This window comes from Panthera tigris, chromosome D4 (assembly GCF_018350195.1).
Source record: "Panthera tigris isolate Pti1 chromosome D4, P.tigris_Pti1_mat1.1, whole genome shotgun sequence".
Lineage (NCBI taxonomy): Eukaryota > Metazoa > Chordata > Mammalia > Carnivora > Felidae > Panthera > Panthera tigris.
In genome coordinates, this window is record NC_056672.1 from 78,005,482 (window position 1) to 78,025,251 (window position 19,770).

At 46.9% G+C, this 19,770-nt stretch overlaps 1 protein-coding gene across 2 annotated transcripts in view; it reads right to left on the bottom strand.

The window, feature by feature from the left end:
- Nucleotides 1-799: 799 nt before the first annotated feature.
- The window catches only part of BRINP1 (BMP/retinoic acid inducible neural specific 1), a 173,439-nt gene continuing 154,468 nt past the window's right edge, over nt 800-19,770 (bottom strand). For both annotated transcript variants that reach the window (XM_042964823.1, XM_042964825.1), the window contains exon 8: nt 800-2,597. In XM_042964823.1, coding sequence (XP_042820757.1) covers nt 1,457-2,597 — 1,141 coding nt within the window. In that variant the 3' untranslated portion in view covers nt 800-1,456. The remainder of the gene's footprint in view (nt 2,598-19,770) is intronic.

The following is a 19,770-nucleotide window of genomic DNA, read 5'->3' on the forward strand; positions in this document are numbered from 1 at the left end:
CAGCTATCTCCCCAAGATGGCAGAGAGGAGATTCGCACTCTGCGCACATGTTTAGACCAGAGGAATTCCATTTTCTCTTCTGACCCTGAAATTTGTGATCCTGTTCCTCTGACAATACAGAAATGAAGATTCAGATGCTCTGAAGCATCTCTAGAAAGTACTACTGCAGCAAAAAAGATAAACATAGAGATCCTGAATACTACGAAGGGATATCTGCCCAAATCTTCTGCAGGAGTGCTTTGAAATGAGTTTTCTTTCTTGAGTTTCTCCTTTCAATTTTGCTCCGAAGTCCCAAAATAAGGCTTCTCACTTTCATAGATGCCAGAGAAATGGCAGTGTTAGTTTGTGCATGCGTGTGTGTGAGTGTGTGTTCTGAGTTAATGAAAGGATCGTTTTTTAGAGACTTGGGGGAGGTGCCTGGCAGAGGAGTGAAGTGAGGAATGCAACTTCAGAACCTACCCCATTTTAGTCTATTGTGGTTATTGATTTGTATTTAAATGAAATTTTAATATGCAAAGCACTTCTAGGAAATCTGACACCATGTCTTTTTGGAAAAAGTAGGTGAAAGGAGTCTCCATTAAAAAAAAGGGGGAAAAAAGCTATCAAAACAACCTGAGACTGAAAAACATTCCGTCCTGTGGCAGTGTAGCTGGAAGAGAAACCAGAAAAGAGGCCAGAGGAATTTAGAAAAAGGAGCATTGCCAAGGGGCTCAGAAGGCAGAGTTCAAATCCTTCTTCAGGCAGCAACCGTGGGTTACTGGGCGTGCCTTTTCTCCCCACACCTGCTTCACAAGCTAAATCAAAGAGTGTGACAGCTGATGTATAGGGTTCCTTATTGTTTTAACACCCTGTGATGAGGCTTATGCTTCTCCCCCTAAGCCCACCTGTTGTCCCCCTTCAATTAGCTTCAGTTCATTCCGAATGAAAGAAGCTCTATGGGTAAGATAGCACTGTCGCCCCCGTGCAAGAAGGAGTCGAAAGAACCACAAGGAATTAGGCATAAAGAGGGAAGAAATCATAACCCAAGAAATATCTTTATGTATGTCCATTTCCTCCCACAAGGAAAAATGGCAGTGTCGGTTGTACATTACATATATCTCTCTTTCTTTTTAGTGTTTAATCTTAGCACCTGCACAGCAGAGATCTTTGCAATTCATTGCATATGCTCTCCCCGTTCTCCCCCCACAATACAGCACCTGAGGCCTAAGAAGCAACCCCTCCAAGCTCCTCCAAAGGCTGAGACCCTTCTTCATGACAGAGTATAGAAATAACAAACATGCCCAACGGTTTTATACAGTTGCTAGAACGTTTTAGTTTCCAACGAATGCAGACTCTTCCTCCTTTTCTTTGAATTATGAATTACATTTTACAAATTGTTGTTTGTGTTGCTTTGCTTTGCTTTGTTCTGTTATGTGTGTACAACAAAAGGGAAAGCCCGTGGCAAGGAGTCCCCAGGTTAACAGAGTTTGGCCGTCATCTGGTCCGACTGTTTGAGGATCTCGGTGTTGTAGAGGTCCAAGGCGTGGTTCACCCTGATGATCTCGCTGTTGGTCAGTTTCAGGCGGTGCTTGAGCATACAGGAGAACAAGTCCAGCTGGGGTTTCCCCGGGGCCACAGGAGGGGCCAGGCGGTTAATTCGGTCCCGAATATCCAACAAGAGGAGCATCACGGACGAAGAAGAATAGAACTGGCCGCCTTGCGTGTAGGACTGGTTGACCTGTTGCACGGCGCTGCGAAGGAGGTCGGCGTTGAAGCGCAGGCTGTACCCGAACACCTGCACGTCGGAGATCTTGATGTAGAACTGCCTCTTGGAGGGATCGGACAGGTCCACCGGGCCCTGGCCGGTCTCATTCCGCAGTAGGGTAGGTAGCCGAGTCCGACTACGTAGGTAGATGTGGACCGTCTCGAAAAACGTTTTCCACCGATTGCCCAGCAAGAGAGTCCAGTTGTAGCACTGGCTGTTTTGGAGGCGAATCTTCTCCCAGCGCGGGTAGCCAAATTCCCCGAAGGGCATGTTCCAGCCCTCCGAGTGGCTCCCGCTGAAGGGGTTGACGTAGACAAAGAACATGGGGTCCAGGCTGCTGTTGCGCATCTGGCAGATGCGCATGGACATGCCGATCACCATGTGGATGAAGTCCATGCGGTTCTTGTTGCTCTTGAGCGTGAGGGACAGGCGCTTGCGCCACCGGGGATCGAAGAAGGTGTCGAGGCGGATCTCGTTGCTGATGAAGGTGGTGTGCACGTAGAGGCGCGAGTCCATCTTCTGCAGCAGGTACTTCAGCTCCAGGTCCTGGAAATCCAGGTCGGTCTCGAAGCTGATGAACTGCTCGCTGCGCTCCGAGTCCACGTTCTGCGGTTCGCAGCGGCCCCGGTACAGCTTGTAGCCCTTGTTGCAGGAGCCGCACAGGGAGATGTTGGCCAGGCTACACATGGCGCAGCTGTTGTTCCCTCCTATGATGCAGGGGATGGGGCGCTGGCACAGCGTGGTGCTACCGTGGCACACGCAGCTCCTCTGGCTCTCCAGGAAGGTTCCCCAAAACCCGTTCTCATTGCAGTAGAGGAGCGACTGGACCCTTGCAAGCCATTGCTGAATTGTCCTGGGGGGGGGGGGGGGAGGGGGGGAAGTGGGCGGAAGGAAAACGGAGATCGTTAGCCACCAGGGGGCGGGCTGGTCACGGTGACCCAACTGAGTAGGCAAAGTGCAGGTGCGCAAAAGATGAAGGGACGGGGTAGGACGGTTATGGTAGGAAGGGCTCTGAATATACACTGGAGTCCCTTGTGATGCCACCGACCCGCTGAATAACACTGCACCCCTCCAATGGTCAGTGTCCTCATCTGTGAGGTGAAGGGGCTGGAGTAAGTGTGCTTTGGGGTCCTTCCAGCTCCAGGATTCCACTGCCCTGTAGCCCCAGAGAAGTTTGACCCAAGAAACTAGTGTCTGAACTCCAACACCCCTGCCAGATGACCACAGATTTTAAAAATCAGCAAACAGGGGAGCACTTAGAGGCCAGTACATTTCACCTGAATCTCCTGTTTCAACCTTCTTCCCAGATTCCTCCCAGGAAGTTACATAATGGCCAACGACTTCAACCAAAAACAAATTATATTTTATATTGTCCTAGAGATCGTCTGGTGTGTCCATCCTGGTGATCTTACGTGATCCTCACATGTAAGAAAGATGTTATTTGCCCCATTTTTTCCCCGAGCTCCAGATTCTCAAGTCAGTGGAACTCCCGTCACAACATGTACCTCTAGGTCCCCCTCCCCACAGCCCCTCGATGCTTTTGAAACGCTACCCACGCCCTGTCCCTGGGGTTCCGGCCACCGAAACATTCCGATGGAGACGGATACTAGATCAGATAGGAAGCAGGAGAAGAATGAGGAGAAATACGGAAGGCAGTCAGCTTGGTAGCCTCTCGTCTTTCCTCATTTCTGCACAAGTCATTTCCCGCTGTCTTCCGTGCAACGAATAATCCCTTACCTGTGCCTGGCACTTTTTACCCTGAACAGGGCACACTCACCCCCATTTTCTCACTTGAGCCTCACAACAACACCCTGAAAATAGCTTGGGATGTGAGGCCAGTTGGGAGATTGATGAAAATCCTGGCTCCTCCACTTTCCCGGTGCCGGGCAGTTTCCTCTACCTTCCTATTCGTCACCACCACACGAGGCTGTGCTGAGGATTACCTGAATTTTGATGTGAAGGCTTATCCCCAAACCTGCTAGGTATCGAGGACTCGATAAAAGTTAGTTCTTCTTATTCTTGCAAAGGGACTCTCGGCTCCATTTTAGACACATGCCAGAGAGAAGCTCAGCGGTCGAAATGATGGACTCAATGTCATACAGCGAGTGAGCGGAGAAGTCTCCTGGCTCATAGCTATTGGTTTTTAAAATATATGTCAAGCAAGAGTCAAGAAAGCCTTCCTTAAGGTTGCAGTGTGCTGTGGTCGTGCGGATGGTGACAATGACGGTGGTGGCAGTGGCTCATGCCCCCTATTTTAGGAAACCGGAAAGAGAAGCCCTCTTGCATCAGACTGCCTGTGCAAGGAAATGTCAGCAATCCATCAACTGTCTCACTTCCACTGTGCCGCCGTGGTCGCTGAGCCCAAGAGCCACGAGGGAGAGAGTAGAACCCGATGTTGACAAAGCATGTGTGTTGGCCCAAGAGGAGCTGAGTTCCAAACTCAGTTCTGTAACCAGGAACAAGTCACTTTGTGTCTCTAAGCCCCAGTATCCATATCTAAAATGAGAATCATAAAGCCCATCTTAGGCAACGGGTGAGAGGATGGAGGGAGGTAATACGGTTAAAGCATTTAGCACAGAGCCTGGCATAGATCAATTATTGAAACAGGTAATAACAGTAAGCACTCTTCTCCCAGAGAATAAGCTATTCCTTTGAAGGTATTGAGACACTCTCAGGGATTTCACTATCTCTCTGGAGTCTGAGGGGAGCCATTTTGTTCTGTGGGACATTTGAAAATGGATAGTGTTGAAACGGCTTCCCAGAATGCTCTGCTTGAAGCAAGTTGCTTATCAGCCAAGAGAAAATGGAGGAATAATTAGTGTGCTCCTCAAAGCCGCTCTGCCTTTTACATCCACAGAGCCATCCAGCCCTGGCAATAAAACCTCCCCGGCCACATTCAAAAGACCGTACTGGAGACCCCCGCTTCCCCTGTCAGTTTCCCCTCCAGGCTTGAGGGCTTGAGAGGGGAGATCCGTCCTTCCCTGAGCATCTCACCCCCGAGCTCGGCGCCCCAAAGGTTGGCGGGATGAATGTTCGCTGAATGACTGAACGCACAAAATCAGTATTTTTCTCGTATTCTCCATTAAAAAACCAAAAAGCAAACCCCAACTTCTCTTCTCCCCTCTGGACTGCGGTATTAGTTTCCGATCCCGTCCACCCACACAGCTCCAGCCCTCCCCAGTGTCTGCTTCACGAGACCAATCCTATTACAGCCTGGAGAACAGCAGCAGGCCCAGCCTTCAGGAAACGGAGCTGGAATGATAATGAGCTTTGCGGCTCCCACCTCCCAAACCAGAACATTGACTGAATATTGGCTATGAGTCATCTGATATTTTTGTGAGCTGCAGGGGCCCGCCACACGTCTCTGATTGCACGGTTCCATCTGACGAGAGCGTCATTCCAAAATGCCTCTTTCAAATGGCCCACACTTGCCCCTGTCACTCCCTCTCCAAGTGACAGGACAGTACCCCATTTAGAGCTCCTCTGTTCCCATCTGCAAGGCATTCTATAACCCCGCAGAGCGCCCCCTTTCTCGTGTCCCATCATTGGGACCCTTTGTCAGCCCCGCAGCCCTCACCCCTTGAATCAATGCCTCATTGTGGCTGAGCCCTCAGAATCCTCGGTGGGGGAAATAAAAAGATGAAAGTCCCTGGTGATGCTGCAAAGAGCGAAGGGGCTAGCGGCGAATTAGGATTCCAGCCCTGTCGAGCAGGAGGGATTGGGGACAGAGGCCCTCTGAGGCGCATCAGTGAGCTGCCTGGCACCTGCATCTCCTGACCTCAGAATAATCATGAGGTTGTGGGCCGTATCAAAGAAGGCATTAATGATACAGCCAGAGGACTTAAAGCGGGGCCGCGTGCGTGCGGGTGGGGGGGGGGGGCAGGGAGCTCGAGGCCCAGGGCAGGAGGAAAGAGAACGCGGAGGAGGGAGGTGGAGCACGGGGAAGGCTGGCAAGAGAAGAGCCGGTCTCCATGCTGGAGACCTTGGGGGAGACGGGGGAGGCCGACCTAGAGGAGAGGATGAGACAACGTGGGAGCAGGGCACTGGAGAGGGCCACCACGAGGGGACGGAATCAGAGAGGGGAGGACAGAAATGAAGCCGTTCGGCCAGGCCTTCATGCGTCAGCACCCAAAGGCTCAGGGAACGCGGACGCCGGATGGGCCTTCACAGGGCGATTCGGCCCTTTCTGGGAAGCGGAGGCTGGGTGTCGCAGACCGGACGCAATGTTACTGGTGACAACCCTGACTTCCCAGCTTGGCCAACTTTTCCTTTGCTTTCCAGGACCTCCTTCTGTGGGGAAGAGCAAAACCAGAACAACGAGCTCATTCCAGGGTTTGTGTGTGTTTGTGTTTGTGCCGGATCCAAGCAGCTTCCCACAATGAGGACTCTGCCTCAGTCGAGGCCCATCTCCTACACCATCGGCAACCAGTGCTCTGGGCAGCGATGAGTGAGTGGTATTCAGAAATTTGGCAACGCTCCACTGCGCGTGGCACCCCGAACCAGCCACGGGGGTCGGCGGCTTACAACCATTGAGCACTCACTGTATACCAGGCACTGGGCTGCAGGCTCACACACGCCATCTGACTGAGTCACAGATGGAGACACTGAGCCCTGGAGGAGCGAGACGCCCGTCTGAGACCCAGAGCTACTCTGAGTTCACACTCCACGCTCTCTAACCCCAGAGGCACCACGCTTGGTGCTGCGTACTAGAATGTAACATTATGACGGTGAGGCAAGGAGAAGGAGGAAACAGGCCGCGAGAAGAGAAATAGATTGAAATCATGGAAAAATACTGCAAGTTTGAGTGTGTGAAGGGCCTATTATCACATTCCCCGCTTCCTCTGGACCTGCCAGGATCCCTCTCCTCCATTCACAGATAATTGGAGCTCACCGACAAGTGCTCGGGGAGAGGCTGGGGACCAGGGGTAGGAGGGACTGTGATCTATAAATACCATTTCCCAGGCTAGCTGGTGACAGCCTGCCTCAACCCTGGCAACAGAGGAGTGGCTTAATAGGCCGGTTCCAGAGGGGAGGGTCTCACAAAGGGCTGACACAGCCCCACCGCAAGGCAGTCAGCGTGAGGCAACGGGGACCAAGTTTTAAAAGGCTTTTCTCTGTCCCTGGGGCTCCAGAACATCTTCCACTTGCAGCCAAAGATGAACTCCAATACATCCAAATCAGCATCTTTCTGTTGGATGGGATTTCAATTCATCTGACCGGGAGAGGAGGGGTGCTGAGGGGAGGGAGGAGAGGAGGAAGGAGGTGAGGGCAGAAGCCTGCATTTTTATTTTTAAAGCCCGGAAACCTTGGCGCCTGATTGGTGGGCTCCCTCCGAGGGCCACGTGCAGCAGCTTGGACCACAGAAGCAGAAAACCTTCGAGAAGAAGACTGGGAAATGTTCAGCCCATCCCCCTCACGTGTACACCTGAACGCTGAGGCTTTGCTGCTTAGGTGAAGCGAAGGATCAGTGTCTCCTGAGTGCTTTCTACATTGTGGCTGTTATCCCTCTATCCTCGTGTCAACCCCCTGAGTTAGGACTCCTTTGTGATTTTTCCTTCTACTGAGAGGACACTGAAGGCCAGAGAGGGACGGTGACTTTCCCATGGTCGCACAGCATGGATGTAGCAGACCAGAGTTCAGGATTTCTGGATCCAAACCCGGTGTTCCCCTCCAGTCCCCGCTGTGCTTTCCTTACTCTTGACAACCCAGACCCGAGGAGAAGCTAGGCTCCAGGCCATGCTCCCCTGCAGGCCCCTGTCTTTGCCTCAGCCAGGATTTTCTGGCGACCTGACAGGTCTCCCAGTGACACAGCTGGAGTCGCTCGTCATTTGGAGGACAGAGGCTATGCCACCCAGGGCTTCCCATCACTGGCTTCAAAGACACACATCTCCCTTTCAGAACCACCCGGGTGGGGAGCCCAGGCTGGGATTCCTAATTCAAGCAAACTCCCCGCTGATTTTAATTGGAGGTTTTGCCTAAGACAGGAATGCAGTGCCAGGCCAGTGGCATTTTAGGGAAGATCACACAAACTGAGTGCCAAGGAGAGAGGGGGGAGAAACAGATCTAGGCTAAAATAGAAAACTATAATCCATAATTCCCGTTTGCCTACCAGGAGTGTTTATTTAAAAGTGGAGAGGAAATGAAAAAAAATGAAATTGGAGCTCTGAATTATTCTTTTATTTATGCCCTGTGCTTCTTCCTTGGCATTTCTTTGACATTGTAATGGGTGTCTGAGTAATTCAGTGATACGCCACAAAATGTATACTCTGTAGACCGTATTCTAGACCGGGAAGGCAAAACAGTTGTTTCTAGGCTTCTGATGATGCACTGTTTTTGTTTTTTTGCCTTTTTTTTTTTTTTCGGTTGTGCTGCACATGACCGTGCGTGTGTGCACTTGCGTGCGTGTGCCTGTTAAAGGCAACGTGCTGATAACAATGAATAGGTCAATGGTGTCAGAATGTTCAGGGCTCAAGTGAAGGAAGCCTTGGCCTCTGGATGTGCTAGTGTGAATCATAACTGGCCATCAGACCGACTCTGTGTGCCTCATTTCCCCCAGAAAAAGATTTAGCTTTTAATCCTTCATTCCCCTCTCTGACTTTCTGTTGTTGCCTTAAAAACCTGTGTTCCCTGCTTGTCTCGGTTTTTGAAATGACGTCAGAGCCTCATTGAATGGCTCACAGCAATAAGGAAGGAAAGACCAAAAGAAGAGTTTTGTAGTCCGTTGCCGCAGTGAAGATGCCTTCTAGTCTGGCATCGTGGAATAAGTGATCGGTCTTATTTGCAGAGGACAGAGGTAGAGGTTAGAAGGAGGAATGGGGAGAACAGCCATGTAGAAATCCACTAGAGTCTTTAAAATTAGGTTGTCAGGAGCTTAATTGGGGAGGATTATGAAACAATTTTTGCAATTACACAGATCTGTGTCGGGAAGGAGGTGACAGACAACATCAGCTGCATATTCAAACTCGGCATTTTGCTTTGGGGCATGGATGTGCTGGAGACAAGTGAAGGAGGGACCCGGGAGCCTCTTTGGGGGTGACGGAAAGGCTGAAGGCACAAGCAGTTCCCGGGGGCAGGGCTGCAAGAGCGGCTCATTGTTCCTGGCAGTAGCCAGGCACAGGAATGAGCGACTAAGACCCCAAGGCTAGAAAGTACAATCTTTTGTAATAATCGGGGCTAACGGGCTTCCGTACAGTCATGAAGTACACTAAGGGTCATCTACGTCAACGAGGGGTGCAGTGGAGGGGAGTGATCACAGGTGCGCGAGCCAGCTGGTTAAAACACATCCTGGACCCTGTTCTACCACTATTTGCCCTTGGATACTTGACCTTGCTATGTGACCTTGGATAAGTCCCCTCACCTCGTGGATTCTCCGTTTCCTTGTCTGTCAAACGGGGAAGGTGACACGTACTGTGACTTCAGAACCAGGATCAGATACGCCTGGGAGGTTTGCAGTGAAAGGAAGTGATGACTAACCATTAGCCCTTATTGTTACTGAGGGCAAGAAACAACCGGCTGCGGTTTATAAATGCTCTGGGTAAAAATATCGCTCTCAGTTACTAGTTGATTGTAGCTTAGTACCCTAGTCTCTCTGGTTACTCACCCTCCACAGTCTTAATGAATGCTGTCACCATGATGTTTGAAGAGAGAGCAATACATTGGCTTTGGAGTCAGAAAAAGATTGGGTATTGAATCATAGCTCCGCTACTCATTATTTAACCTTCAGCTAATTGCTTGTCCTTCCAAAGCTTCCGTTTTCTCAGCTACAGAATGGAGTAATAACATAGTACGTTTGAGAACCAGGTAAGCTGCTATATATAAAGCTTCCGACATATTGTAGGTGCACAGTGTCTCTCATGAAAACAAACTATTGTGTCCGTCTGGCTCACACAGAAAACGGTCCCTTTGAAGTAAGTAGTTACAGATTATAAACCCAGGGTCAGAATTCAATAAATGTCACTGGGTCAGCTGAATACTGATATAAAAACAGCAACAACAACAGAACATCTTCCTGACAATCTCTTACGTATCCGCAAACATAGAGAGATGAAGGACAGATCTAAAGGGGAAAAGTAAAATAATAGTAACAATACTACCAACATCAACAGAATGGCTTTTAGAAGAAGACATAGGGAAGCATTATTGTGATATTGGCGGAGACACAGATCGCTTAAAACAGCTCACCATAAAGGAAACAATGATTAATGGGGGGGCTATATTACCATCAAATATACCCATCAAAAGATATCATTCAAAGAATAAAAGGACAACCCTTAGTCAGAGAGTACATTTGCAATACCTCTAGCCAATCAAAGATTGTATTTATAATATACAGGTAACTCCTAGACTGGCCGGATGCTGGGCTAGTCTAAGGCACTTTATGCTGGTCTAGGGTCTGCCCTTCCTTCCTGGGTCTCTTTCAATCAGAGTAGATGCAATTATCACAATTTTTATTTTTCTGGACAATGCACCCACTGTATAATGAATGTGATTTGCCCAAGAAAGAAAGAAAGAGAGAGAAGAAAGAAGGAAAGAAAGAAGAAAAGAAAGAAATAGAGAGAGAGAAAGAAAGAAAGAAAGAAACTATATAGCAGTAAGAAGAAATCTGATAACCAATAGGGAAAATAAGACAAATGATAGGAACAGGCATTTCATAGTAAAGGATATTCCAAAGACCAATAAGTACACACAATTCCACTTCATTAGTCATCAGGACAATGCCAATTAAAACTACAATGAGAGGGGCGCCTGGGTGGCTCAGTCAGTTAAGCGTCTGACTTGGGCTCACGTCATGATCTCACGGTTTGTGAGTTGGAGCCCCACATCGGGCTCTCCACTCTAGGCGCAGGAAAAAAAAAAAAGCTGCAATGAAATACATACCCCTTCAGCCGGATGGCTAAAATCAAATAAAGAATACAAATAAAAAAGATGGGGACCACCAAGTCTGAGCAAAAGGATGTGCCCCAAGTGACACTCTCCGATGCTAGTGGCAGAAGAGAAAAGTGGTGCAGCGAATTTGAAAACCGGAAAGTACCTACTAAAGGTACATATTAGGTATGGAAAGGGGCAAAACCAAGCTGCGGTGAGTGTAGCGATGAGGAGTGGTTCCCCCAGAGAGCAGGCTGGCAGTGTCCAGGAAAGGACGCGGGCGGGTTCTGCAGTGTGGATAATGCCCTAATTGGTATCTGGGTGCTGCTGGGTACATGTGTGAACTCATCTTGTGACAAGTCATCTTGCTGTACATCTGTGATACCTTCTCTTTCTCTGTGTCTTCAATACCTCAATAAAACATTTATTTCAAAAAAATTCCTTTAAAACATCCAGAATTATGCTATTAAGGCAGCCGTACTTTACATTTTTATTTCATTTTATTTAGAGAGACTCCTAATCAGGCTCCCCACTCAGGGTGCTGACCCACACGGGTCTCGATCTCACGAACCCTGAGGTCATGACCGCAGCTGAAATCAAGAGTCGGACGCTTAACCGACTGAGCCACCCAGGCGCCCCGAAAGCTCTCCTGTTTGGGTCTCTAATTTGAGCGTCACAACTTTTCTGTGTTGTGGGCTGGGTTCAAGAGGGTATCATGAATCTCACTTTCACGATAGGAAAAACCAGGCTCCGGGAGGAGACGTGACTTATTTTGCACGTCACCAGCGGGCTGTCACATTGCTGGGATTATAACTCACCCGTGTGTGAGCTTGCTGGCCAACTTGGAGGGCGGAAGTGAGGAGGTGGATTGGAATTGGCCCTGGAGGAGAAGAAAGAGCTATCCACGGATATTGTGAGAACTTCATTCTATTTCTGACTCGGTCCTCTGAGCCTCTAGATTCTATTCCGAACAGGAAGCCACTTGTGAGCCCCAGGGAAGAAAGAAACAAAACAAAACAACTAAACTAAAAACAACAGAAAGGGTCTGAAGATGCCTATTTTCTTGCCTTACGTCAGCGGAGTGAGTCAAACTGCCCTACTTGCTGCAAATTCAGAGTGACAAACAGGGATGAGATTGGAGAGACGCCCAGCAGTGCTGGTTACAAGGAACTCTCTACATCACTCCTGGCGAAACCCAGCTGCCTGCACACATCTCCACACCCCTCACCCACGCGGTACACCCCTGGCTTGCCGTGGGGTTCTGCCTCACTGGCTGCCTGCTTTTTTTTACCCCCATAAATAGAAAAGCAACGCCAAAGATATCCTTAGCTAAACATTTCGTCGCCCCATCGTTGGGACGGCACTTTGTATGCTTCTCTGACTGACAGTGAACTGCCCTGAGCCAGCCTGGGGTTATTTGTGGGTTTGCACCTCTTCTTTAATAGGACAATTTAATACGCACTCAGAATAGGTCTTTGTCACCAAATTGCTACCCTCCCCTCCCCCAGACACATACACATACACACAAAAATGAGTAGGTCAGGGACTATCCACATAGCAATTTGCTCCAGGGAGAGCTGTCTGTGGGTTTAGAGTGACAGATTTTCAGAATCCTGGGGCTGAATGATGCTTAGACAAGTCCTGGTCCATGGGAAGCAGAGTCCAGAGAGGTTATGTGACTTCTTTGAAGTCACACAAGTAGTACCTAGAAGCTCAGAGCCAGAATCATCCCCTTGAGGAAGAACCCCATACTCTGGCAGAAACGTATGCTGTTCACCTTCCCCCGACCTCTCCCAAAGGTAGCCTTTTACCTGGGGTGACTACGCACTGGGGAAGAGGAAAAACTCACACTTTTCAAGGATTACTGGACACTGGATCTGAACTGATACCAATTCCCAAAGACAAAAATGTCACTGTGGTCCACTAGGCAGAATAAGTGTTTATGGAAGTCAGGTAATCAACAGAGTTTTAGCTTGGTCTTTCCTACAGTGGGTCCAGCGACGATTTCCTATAGTTATTTCCCCGATTCTAGAACACATACTTGGAATACTCGGTAACTGGCAGAGTCCTCTTCCCACGTCAAATACCCACACTATACATTTACCCAGCGAATAATGAAATCATATTATGGAACATTCTCTGCCTTTAACCAGCTTCCAAGAAAACAAAACAAAACAACAAAACAACAGCAAAAAAAAAAAAAAAAAAAATATGCACCTAAGTTGAAACATGTAGCAAGGGGCGGAAACCTTAAGATAAACACACTAAACAACCATCTTGATTGACAAAGGTTCTAAAGGGCAATTTTGTATTACAAAATGTTTCTTCACAAGGTCTCTGAAGAGTGCACTCTTTCTAGACTAAAACATATTACACTGCAAAACTAAACAAAACCCACTATGCATGGCAGGTGGCTCACAGATCCACCTGTTTCAGAGACAGGAGATCTATGTTCCTTCCCTTGAATCTGGAGAGAGTCGAACACTTTTTTTGGACCAATACAAGAAGGCAGAAGCAATTCGCCCAGTGTATGGATTCTGATCTCAAGAGACTTGCAGCTTTGGGAAACTCCCTCTTGGAGCTCTGAGCTCTGAGACCACCTACAAGCAGTCTGACCACCTGACTGGAGTGGTCACATGGAGAAACGCTGGGCAGGGAGAGGTGTGCAGCTGAGCCCAGCCTCTGGCTGTGTCTTCCAAGGCACCAGACACACATGAGTGAAGCTTTCTTGGAACCTCCAGCCCAATCCAGCTGCCAGCTGAATACCAATTCAAGTGATTTCAAGTCAGCTCTACATGGAACAGAAGAATCACTCAGCCAATTCTGGCACAGATACCTGACCCATAGGTCCTGAGCATAATATGATGGTTGGTGCTTTAAAGTTTGGGTCAACTTGTTATATAGCAATAGATACTGAAACTTCTATATACTGTGAGCCCCAAAGAGAACTCAGGATATCTCTTCCCTATTCCATTACTACCAGCCTATGTTACTGTACGAGGCAGAATTCTAAACATGTCCCTTTGTCCCCCGAGATTCCCAGCAGTAATCCCTAGGATCTGTGAAAATGATAAAATATCTCTCCTGTGATTGTGGCCTGTTAACTTGGCACAGTTGACCTAAAAATACGCAGATTATCTAGGCGTGCCTAATGTAACCACACGTGCCCCTTTACAAGCAGAATATTTTCTCTGGCAGGATTCACTGCACCTTTGCTCCTTTGAAGGTGCAGGCGGTCGGCGTACAGGGACTGGAGAGTGGACTCCAGGAGCTAAGAGCAAACCCTGGCCAGCAACCATCAAGGGAATGGTGACCTCAGTGCTCCAACTACCATGAAGCGAATTCCGCCAACAACCTGAATGAGCTTAGAAGCGGGTCCTGCCCCAGAACCTCCACGTCTGTATTCCTGCCTGTGAAGCACAGGCAGAGATCCAGCTATCCCATGCCCAGACTCCTGACCCAAGGACACTGGGACACAGTAAACGTCTATTGCTTTAAGCGTCTGGTATGTGCTACCCAACAATACCAAACTAATACAACTACTCTGACCGAGACTTGGTTTCATTTTACTCTTTAATAAAATGACAGGAATAAATTAGTTGTTAGGGTCCCTGATGGCTATGCTATTTTATGCATTTCATAATTTTATGTCGTTTAACCTTCCTGAGCCTCTGATTCCTAAGGTAAAGTACGGGCGTGAGACTGGTCCTCTGCCAGTTTTATTTTATGGGCTGGATTTCAAGCTTTCTGTGAAGTCCCCCTTGTTTCGTCGACAGCTCCACTACTCCCCTTTGCATAGTTCTTACCACCTGGTAGGCACTCACTAAGTATCTGCTGAAGGAAGGAACGAACGGATGAGTACATGAAGATTCAGTGAAAATATTCATGTAAATATTCTTTGGCAAGAATAAAGGACAATGCCTATGTAGAATGGCAGCAGAAGGATATTATTTCATAATGCCAGGCCAGCCATTAATTTCTGTGAGCCTTAGTTTGCTTACCTGTAAGTGGGAGACTAATCATTGCTGTAGATCCCTGACAGGTTATTTATGTATAAAGATCAGATCAAATCATTGATGTGAAAGCCCTCTGCAAAGCAAAATAACCTGTACAGAAGGTATTTGTCTTAGCTTACTTTTAAAGGTTAGGAATGTCCCCGAGCCTAATGGGGTAAATTTATTCTCTAATTATACCAGGAACTGAATACGTTCCTGCTGTTACTTTGGCTGCTGCTGGTTAGGACTCATGCCACCTCTCAGCAGGACTGGTACCTGCTGGGATACAAAGCCATTAGCATCTGCCTAAGCAGAAGGTGTGAGAAACTCAGCTCCAAGAAGACAAGCTCCAAGATGAGGATCTGTTGACAGGAAGGATACCTGTGGTACCACACCAAACAATCTGGGTCGCTGCCTCTTAATCTGGTGTAAGGCATTGATTTTGTAAGGTTGTGTATTAAGGGACCCCCTCTCTTGAGAAAGTTCGAGAAAAAGGGGTTCGATGGCCAAAGAAGTTTGAAAAATATATACATATGACCCCATCTCACTTTAGTTTTCTTTCTAATTGAAATGTTTTTAAACTTTTTCAACCAAAGACATCACCTCCTTTCCCCCCACATCACAATATCCTATAGGATTCACTCAGGGGGATTCATTTTTGCTTCGTTTCTACCAAGTGAGGTGATGGTGTACTTAGGCCGTTGAGAGGAGTATTCTAATCCAAGGTTAGTGTGGTCCCCAGACCAACAACATCAGTATCATCTGCAACCCAGGAACCATCCCAGACCTGCTGAATCAGAAACCCTGGGGGTGGGGCCCAGAAACCCATGTTTGGAAAGCCCTCTAGGTGATCATGATGCCCACTCTAGTTTGAGAGCCACTGCTGTGATCCAGAGATCAGTGGTAAAGCTCATGACAACCCAGGGAAGAAATACTGAATCTTTTTACACCCGGGAGAAAAATTCCATCGATTCTCTAGCTCATATTTCAAATGGCTAGCAGAGATTTACTAAACCATAGCACTCCTTCCAATTTTTTTTTCCTCTCTACTCATCACCTAAATGATAATATACAAATTCCATAGTTAGGTATTCAATTTCTCCAGAGTTTCATCTCAACATATGGGTCTCTTTTTTTTTTAATGTTTATTTTTGACAGAGAGAGAGACAGAGAGACACAGGATGAGCGGGGGACGGGCAGAGAGAGAGGGAGACACAGAATCTGAAGCAGACTCCAGGGTCCAAGCTGTCAGCACTGAGCCCGACGCGGGGCACGAACTCACAGACCGTGAGATCCTGACCTGAGCCGAAGTTCAACGCTCAACCGACTGAGCCACCCAGGCGCCCCCATATGGGTCTAGTCTAATCTTATTCAATAACAATTAAGACCAATACACTAAGAGTTAATGTTAATTGATCACCTACTATATGCTAAGAACACTGCATATATTATCTTGGGTAATCTTTACAATAGCTCGGTGGGCGAAGTGCTGCTTTTGCCTTATTTTACAGATGATGGCACTTAAGACCAGAGACACTGAGCAAACAGCTCACCAGGATTTAACACCAGGCTGTCAGATTTAAAGCCTATGCACTCATGTCGATTTCTGCTCTCTCTCTGTTTTCTGATTTCCCACTTCTGGATGAAATTAATCTTACAATTAAGATTACATACGTTATTTTATTTGCTGCTTTCCAGAACAGAAAACCATTCTCTGCCCCGAATGCAAAGCATCATCATCCTGCATCGTCCTAAAACTTCCATCTCAAAAGCTCCCTCCCTCGCTTCAGTTTGGCAAGCGCTGACTGTGTAATTATGCACCAGGCACCTTTTCCATCACTGTGAGGCGGAGGGATCGACTTGTCCCTGCCTTCACGGAATCTGTGGTCAAGAAGGGTAAGTCTGGGATGAAATACACCATTGCGAATGTGCCATGTGGGATGCAGTAAAGACATCCTGTAGGGCAGCGCAAACTGGTCTAGTGAGTCAGGACATGCATCCTAAGAAGTGTGGTTTTGATCTGAAAAGCAAAGGACAGATAGAGTAATCCAGGCAAAGAGGCCAGGGGATTCTCCAGTCTTCTGCAACAGGAACGAATCTCTCTCCCTTCTTACCTCTACTGCTACTCAAATTCTGTTTTCACAAAGGGAACCATAACAGAATCTATTTCATAGGCCCGCTGTAAGGATTCGATGAGTAAATATACGGAAGGCACTTAAAACTGTGTCTGGTACATACGTTAACTGTTATGATCATTTTTTTCCTCACTATATGACCTTACACAAGTTGCCCCACTAACAGTGGAAAATTAGCTGGAAGAAGTGCTTCTGTCTCAGGACGAGCTCACGTAATTGGCCCCCGTGTGAGTGACTCACCTCACAATGACTCCCTCCCTTCCCTCAGACAAACGTGTGACACGGCACACTGAATACTCACGACTCGCTGGTCTGTTCCCTCCAAATAACACACACGCTTGTTCCCACATCTGCTTCTGCCACTTGTATTTGCTATTATTATATCATGGAATTAAAAGTCAAATCAATTAAAATATGAGCTGTCTTTTTCTGTGGAACCTAATTTGCATGCTGTGAACGAAATTCTAGAAAGACGCTTGCTGGCCAAAAAATGTCATCGATTTAACTAAAGGGGGAAGTACCTGAAAATGATTGGGACATGAAAATCTACCACTGTTTAGATTGTCTTAACAGTCTTCGAGCTCTTCCTCACTTTGAATAAACTAGAGTTGGAAATGTTATGCAATTACGGGCCTGGTTTATGCAAGAAAGCCAGCAGAATGTCAAATCAAATATACCAACACCCTCAAAAAAGATTCTGGCCCTACTTCAAAAGGCTGGCCAAGGAATATGCATTTAGACATTTTAAGTTAAAATAAAATGTGTTTATATATGTGCAGCATGTATATGCCTTTTAAGAGTCTCCATTTTAACTTAACTTTTTCAATTGACTGACACACTATTGGTCTCTAATTTTGTCTGATGAGGAGCCTTGTGCTTTGACATCTTACTACATGCAAAAAGTGACATACGTGATCTTTTACTGATTTTCCAACATTAGGCATGATTTTTATCTCCACCATACCCATTAGACAAATGAAGTTCAGAAACCTTAATACTGTGCCAAGTTCACATTGTTAGTAAATGTACCTTCTTCTTGGCCTGTTACACTCCAGAGTCTGAAGTCTTAAGTACCTTTTTTTTTTAAGCTTTTTAAAAATGTTTATTTACTTATTTTTGAGAGAGAGAGGCAGAGAGGGAGAGACTGAATCTCAAACAGGCTCCACGCTGTCAGCACAGAGCCCAACATGGGACTCGGACCCACAAACTGTGACATCATGACCTGAGCCGAAATCAAGATTCAGACGGTTAACCAACTGAGCCACCCAGGCATCCCTGAAGTCGTAAGTATCTTAAATCCCATTGCCTGTTTACTATATTGTTACATGTGGTCGGGCTTATGCTTTGTCTTCTCCAGTGGAAACATTCATTTCTTGGGGGCAAAAACAGAGTCTCCATCAAATATCTAAGGTGTGCCACCCCTGTGTTCTTGATTATATTAATATTGTATCTGCACTTTTTTTTTTTGTAAGTTACAAAGAGTTTTCACATATATCCTATAAATTGCCTGGGACATCGACTCTATAGGGTAGCTATTCTTATTACCCTGACCATACAGATGAGGAAACAAAGGGCTTGGGTGGGTTTAGAGATTTTTGGAGGTCATGCATCTAATAAGTGGCAGAGCAGAGACTGTCAGTCTAATAAACTGAAATTGACTTCAGTTCAAATAAAATATAAGAAGTCCTATCCCTCTGCTCCACTGCAGGAGTCTATGGAGATTAAATCCAGAGGCAAGTAAGTATAGGGTTCAGAGAGAAGAATCAAAACCAGCATGGATACTGAGGGTCATCATAGTAGGGATAACAATTATCTTGGTGGCCAGAATCTTTCCATAGACACCAATTAAACACTATGTGGAGCAAGAAATATGTTAAAAGCTGACATGGGTTCAGAAGCCATGGCCCCAGGATTGGAGCCTGAGGTGGACGCCCCCAAGGGATTTTCATCTCAACAATGCATAATTACACGCTGCTTGGCGAAAACCCGGACTGCTGGATCAAGGCCATGTGAATATGAGAAGTAAAAATAAACCAAAGTCATCGGAAAATGCCAATAATTGCACTGCCTGCCCTCGAGTTAAAGTGCCATGAATCTGCTTTGCCTTACAAGACTCTAACCTCCACAAAAATCAGGTGACAGCACATAGGAAAGAAACCCCAAATCGCACTGACGTGAAGGACCTACTCAGTGCTACGGGTTTTTCTTCATCCTGTTGAATTTCATAGACTCTGGGAAGTGTGTATTTTCATCCTCTTTCTGTTGCTTTTTTCTTTTTTTCTTCAATAGGGTACATTTCCCAACGTAACATATGTAACAAGAGATACTTTCAGGATTTGGATCCAGGTCAGTTGAAGACAATCTCCCATCTGCAGTTTCCATGTGACCATACTGTTTGGACTGTCACAGTCTGAGGGCCTCAGTTCTAATCACGGTCTATTCACAAATTCCCTGAGTGACCTCAGACAAGGCACTTAACCTCCTTCAGCCTCAGCTTTTTCACCTAGGAATGAGGAAGGTGACCTAACCACACACAGTTTATGCGAAGAAACCCTTAAATTATTTATATGGCAACGGGCACAATTGTAAAATACAACATCACCATGCCTTTGGGACCCCACTCCACGTAGAAAATAACTTATTTGTCCATTCATCGAACGAAGTTTTTTTTCAATAGCTACCATGTGCCAATGGCCGTGTGAAGAAGTTATGATGTTTAAGTGGTCAAGAACATGGGTACAGGTATGCGCCTGGAACCCACAGTCTCACAAGAGAGCCATATAAACATAGAAACATATAAACAAAGGTATTATGGTAGCCTGAGGTTTGGGGTTTCATTTGGGAATTAAGGATGTTAGGATATCAAATGGGTCCCAACACCCTTTCAACGCAAAGAGCACAGCCTTTGGAGCTGAGTTCTGAAGGACACACAGAAGCTACAGAAAGGGAGGGAAAAGGAAAAACACATTCCAGGTAGAGAGAACAGCCTATGTGAAGCCCTGTGGAGCAGAAGGAAGCATGTACATGGGGC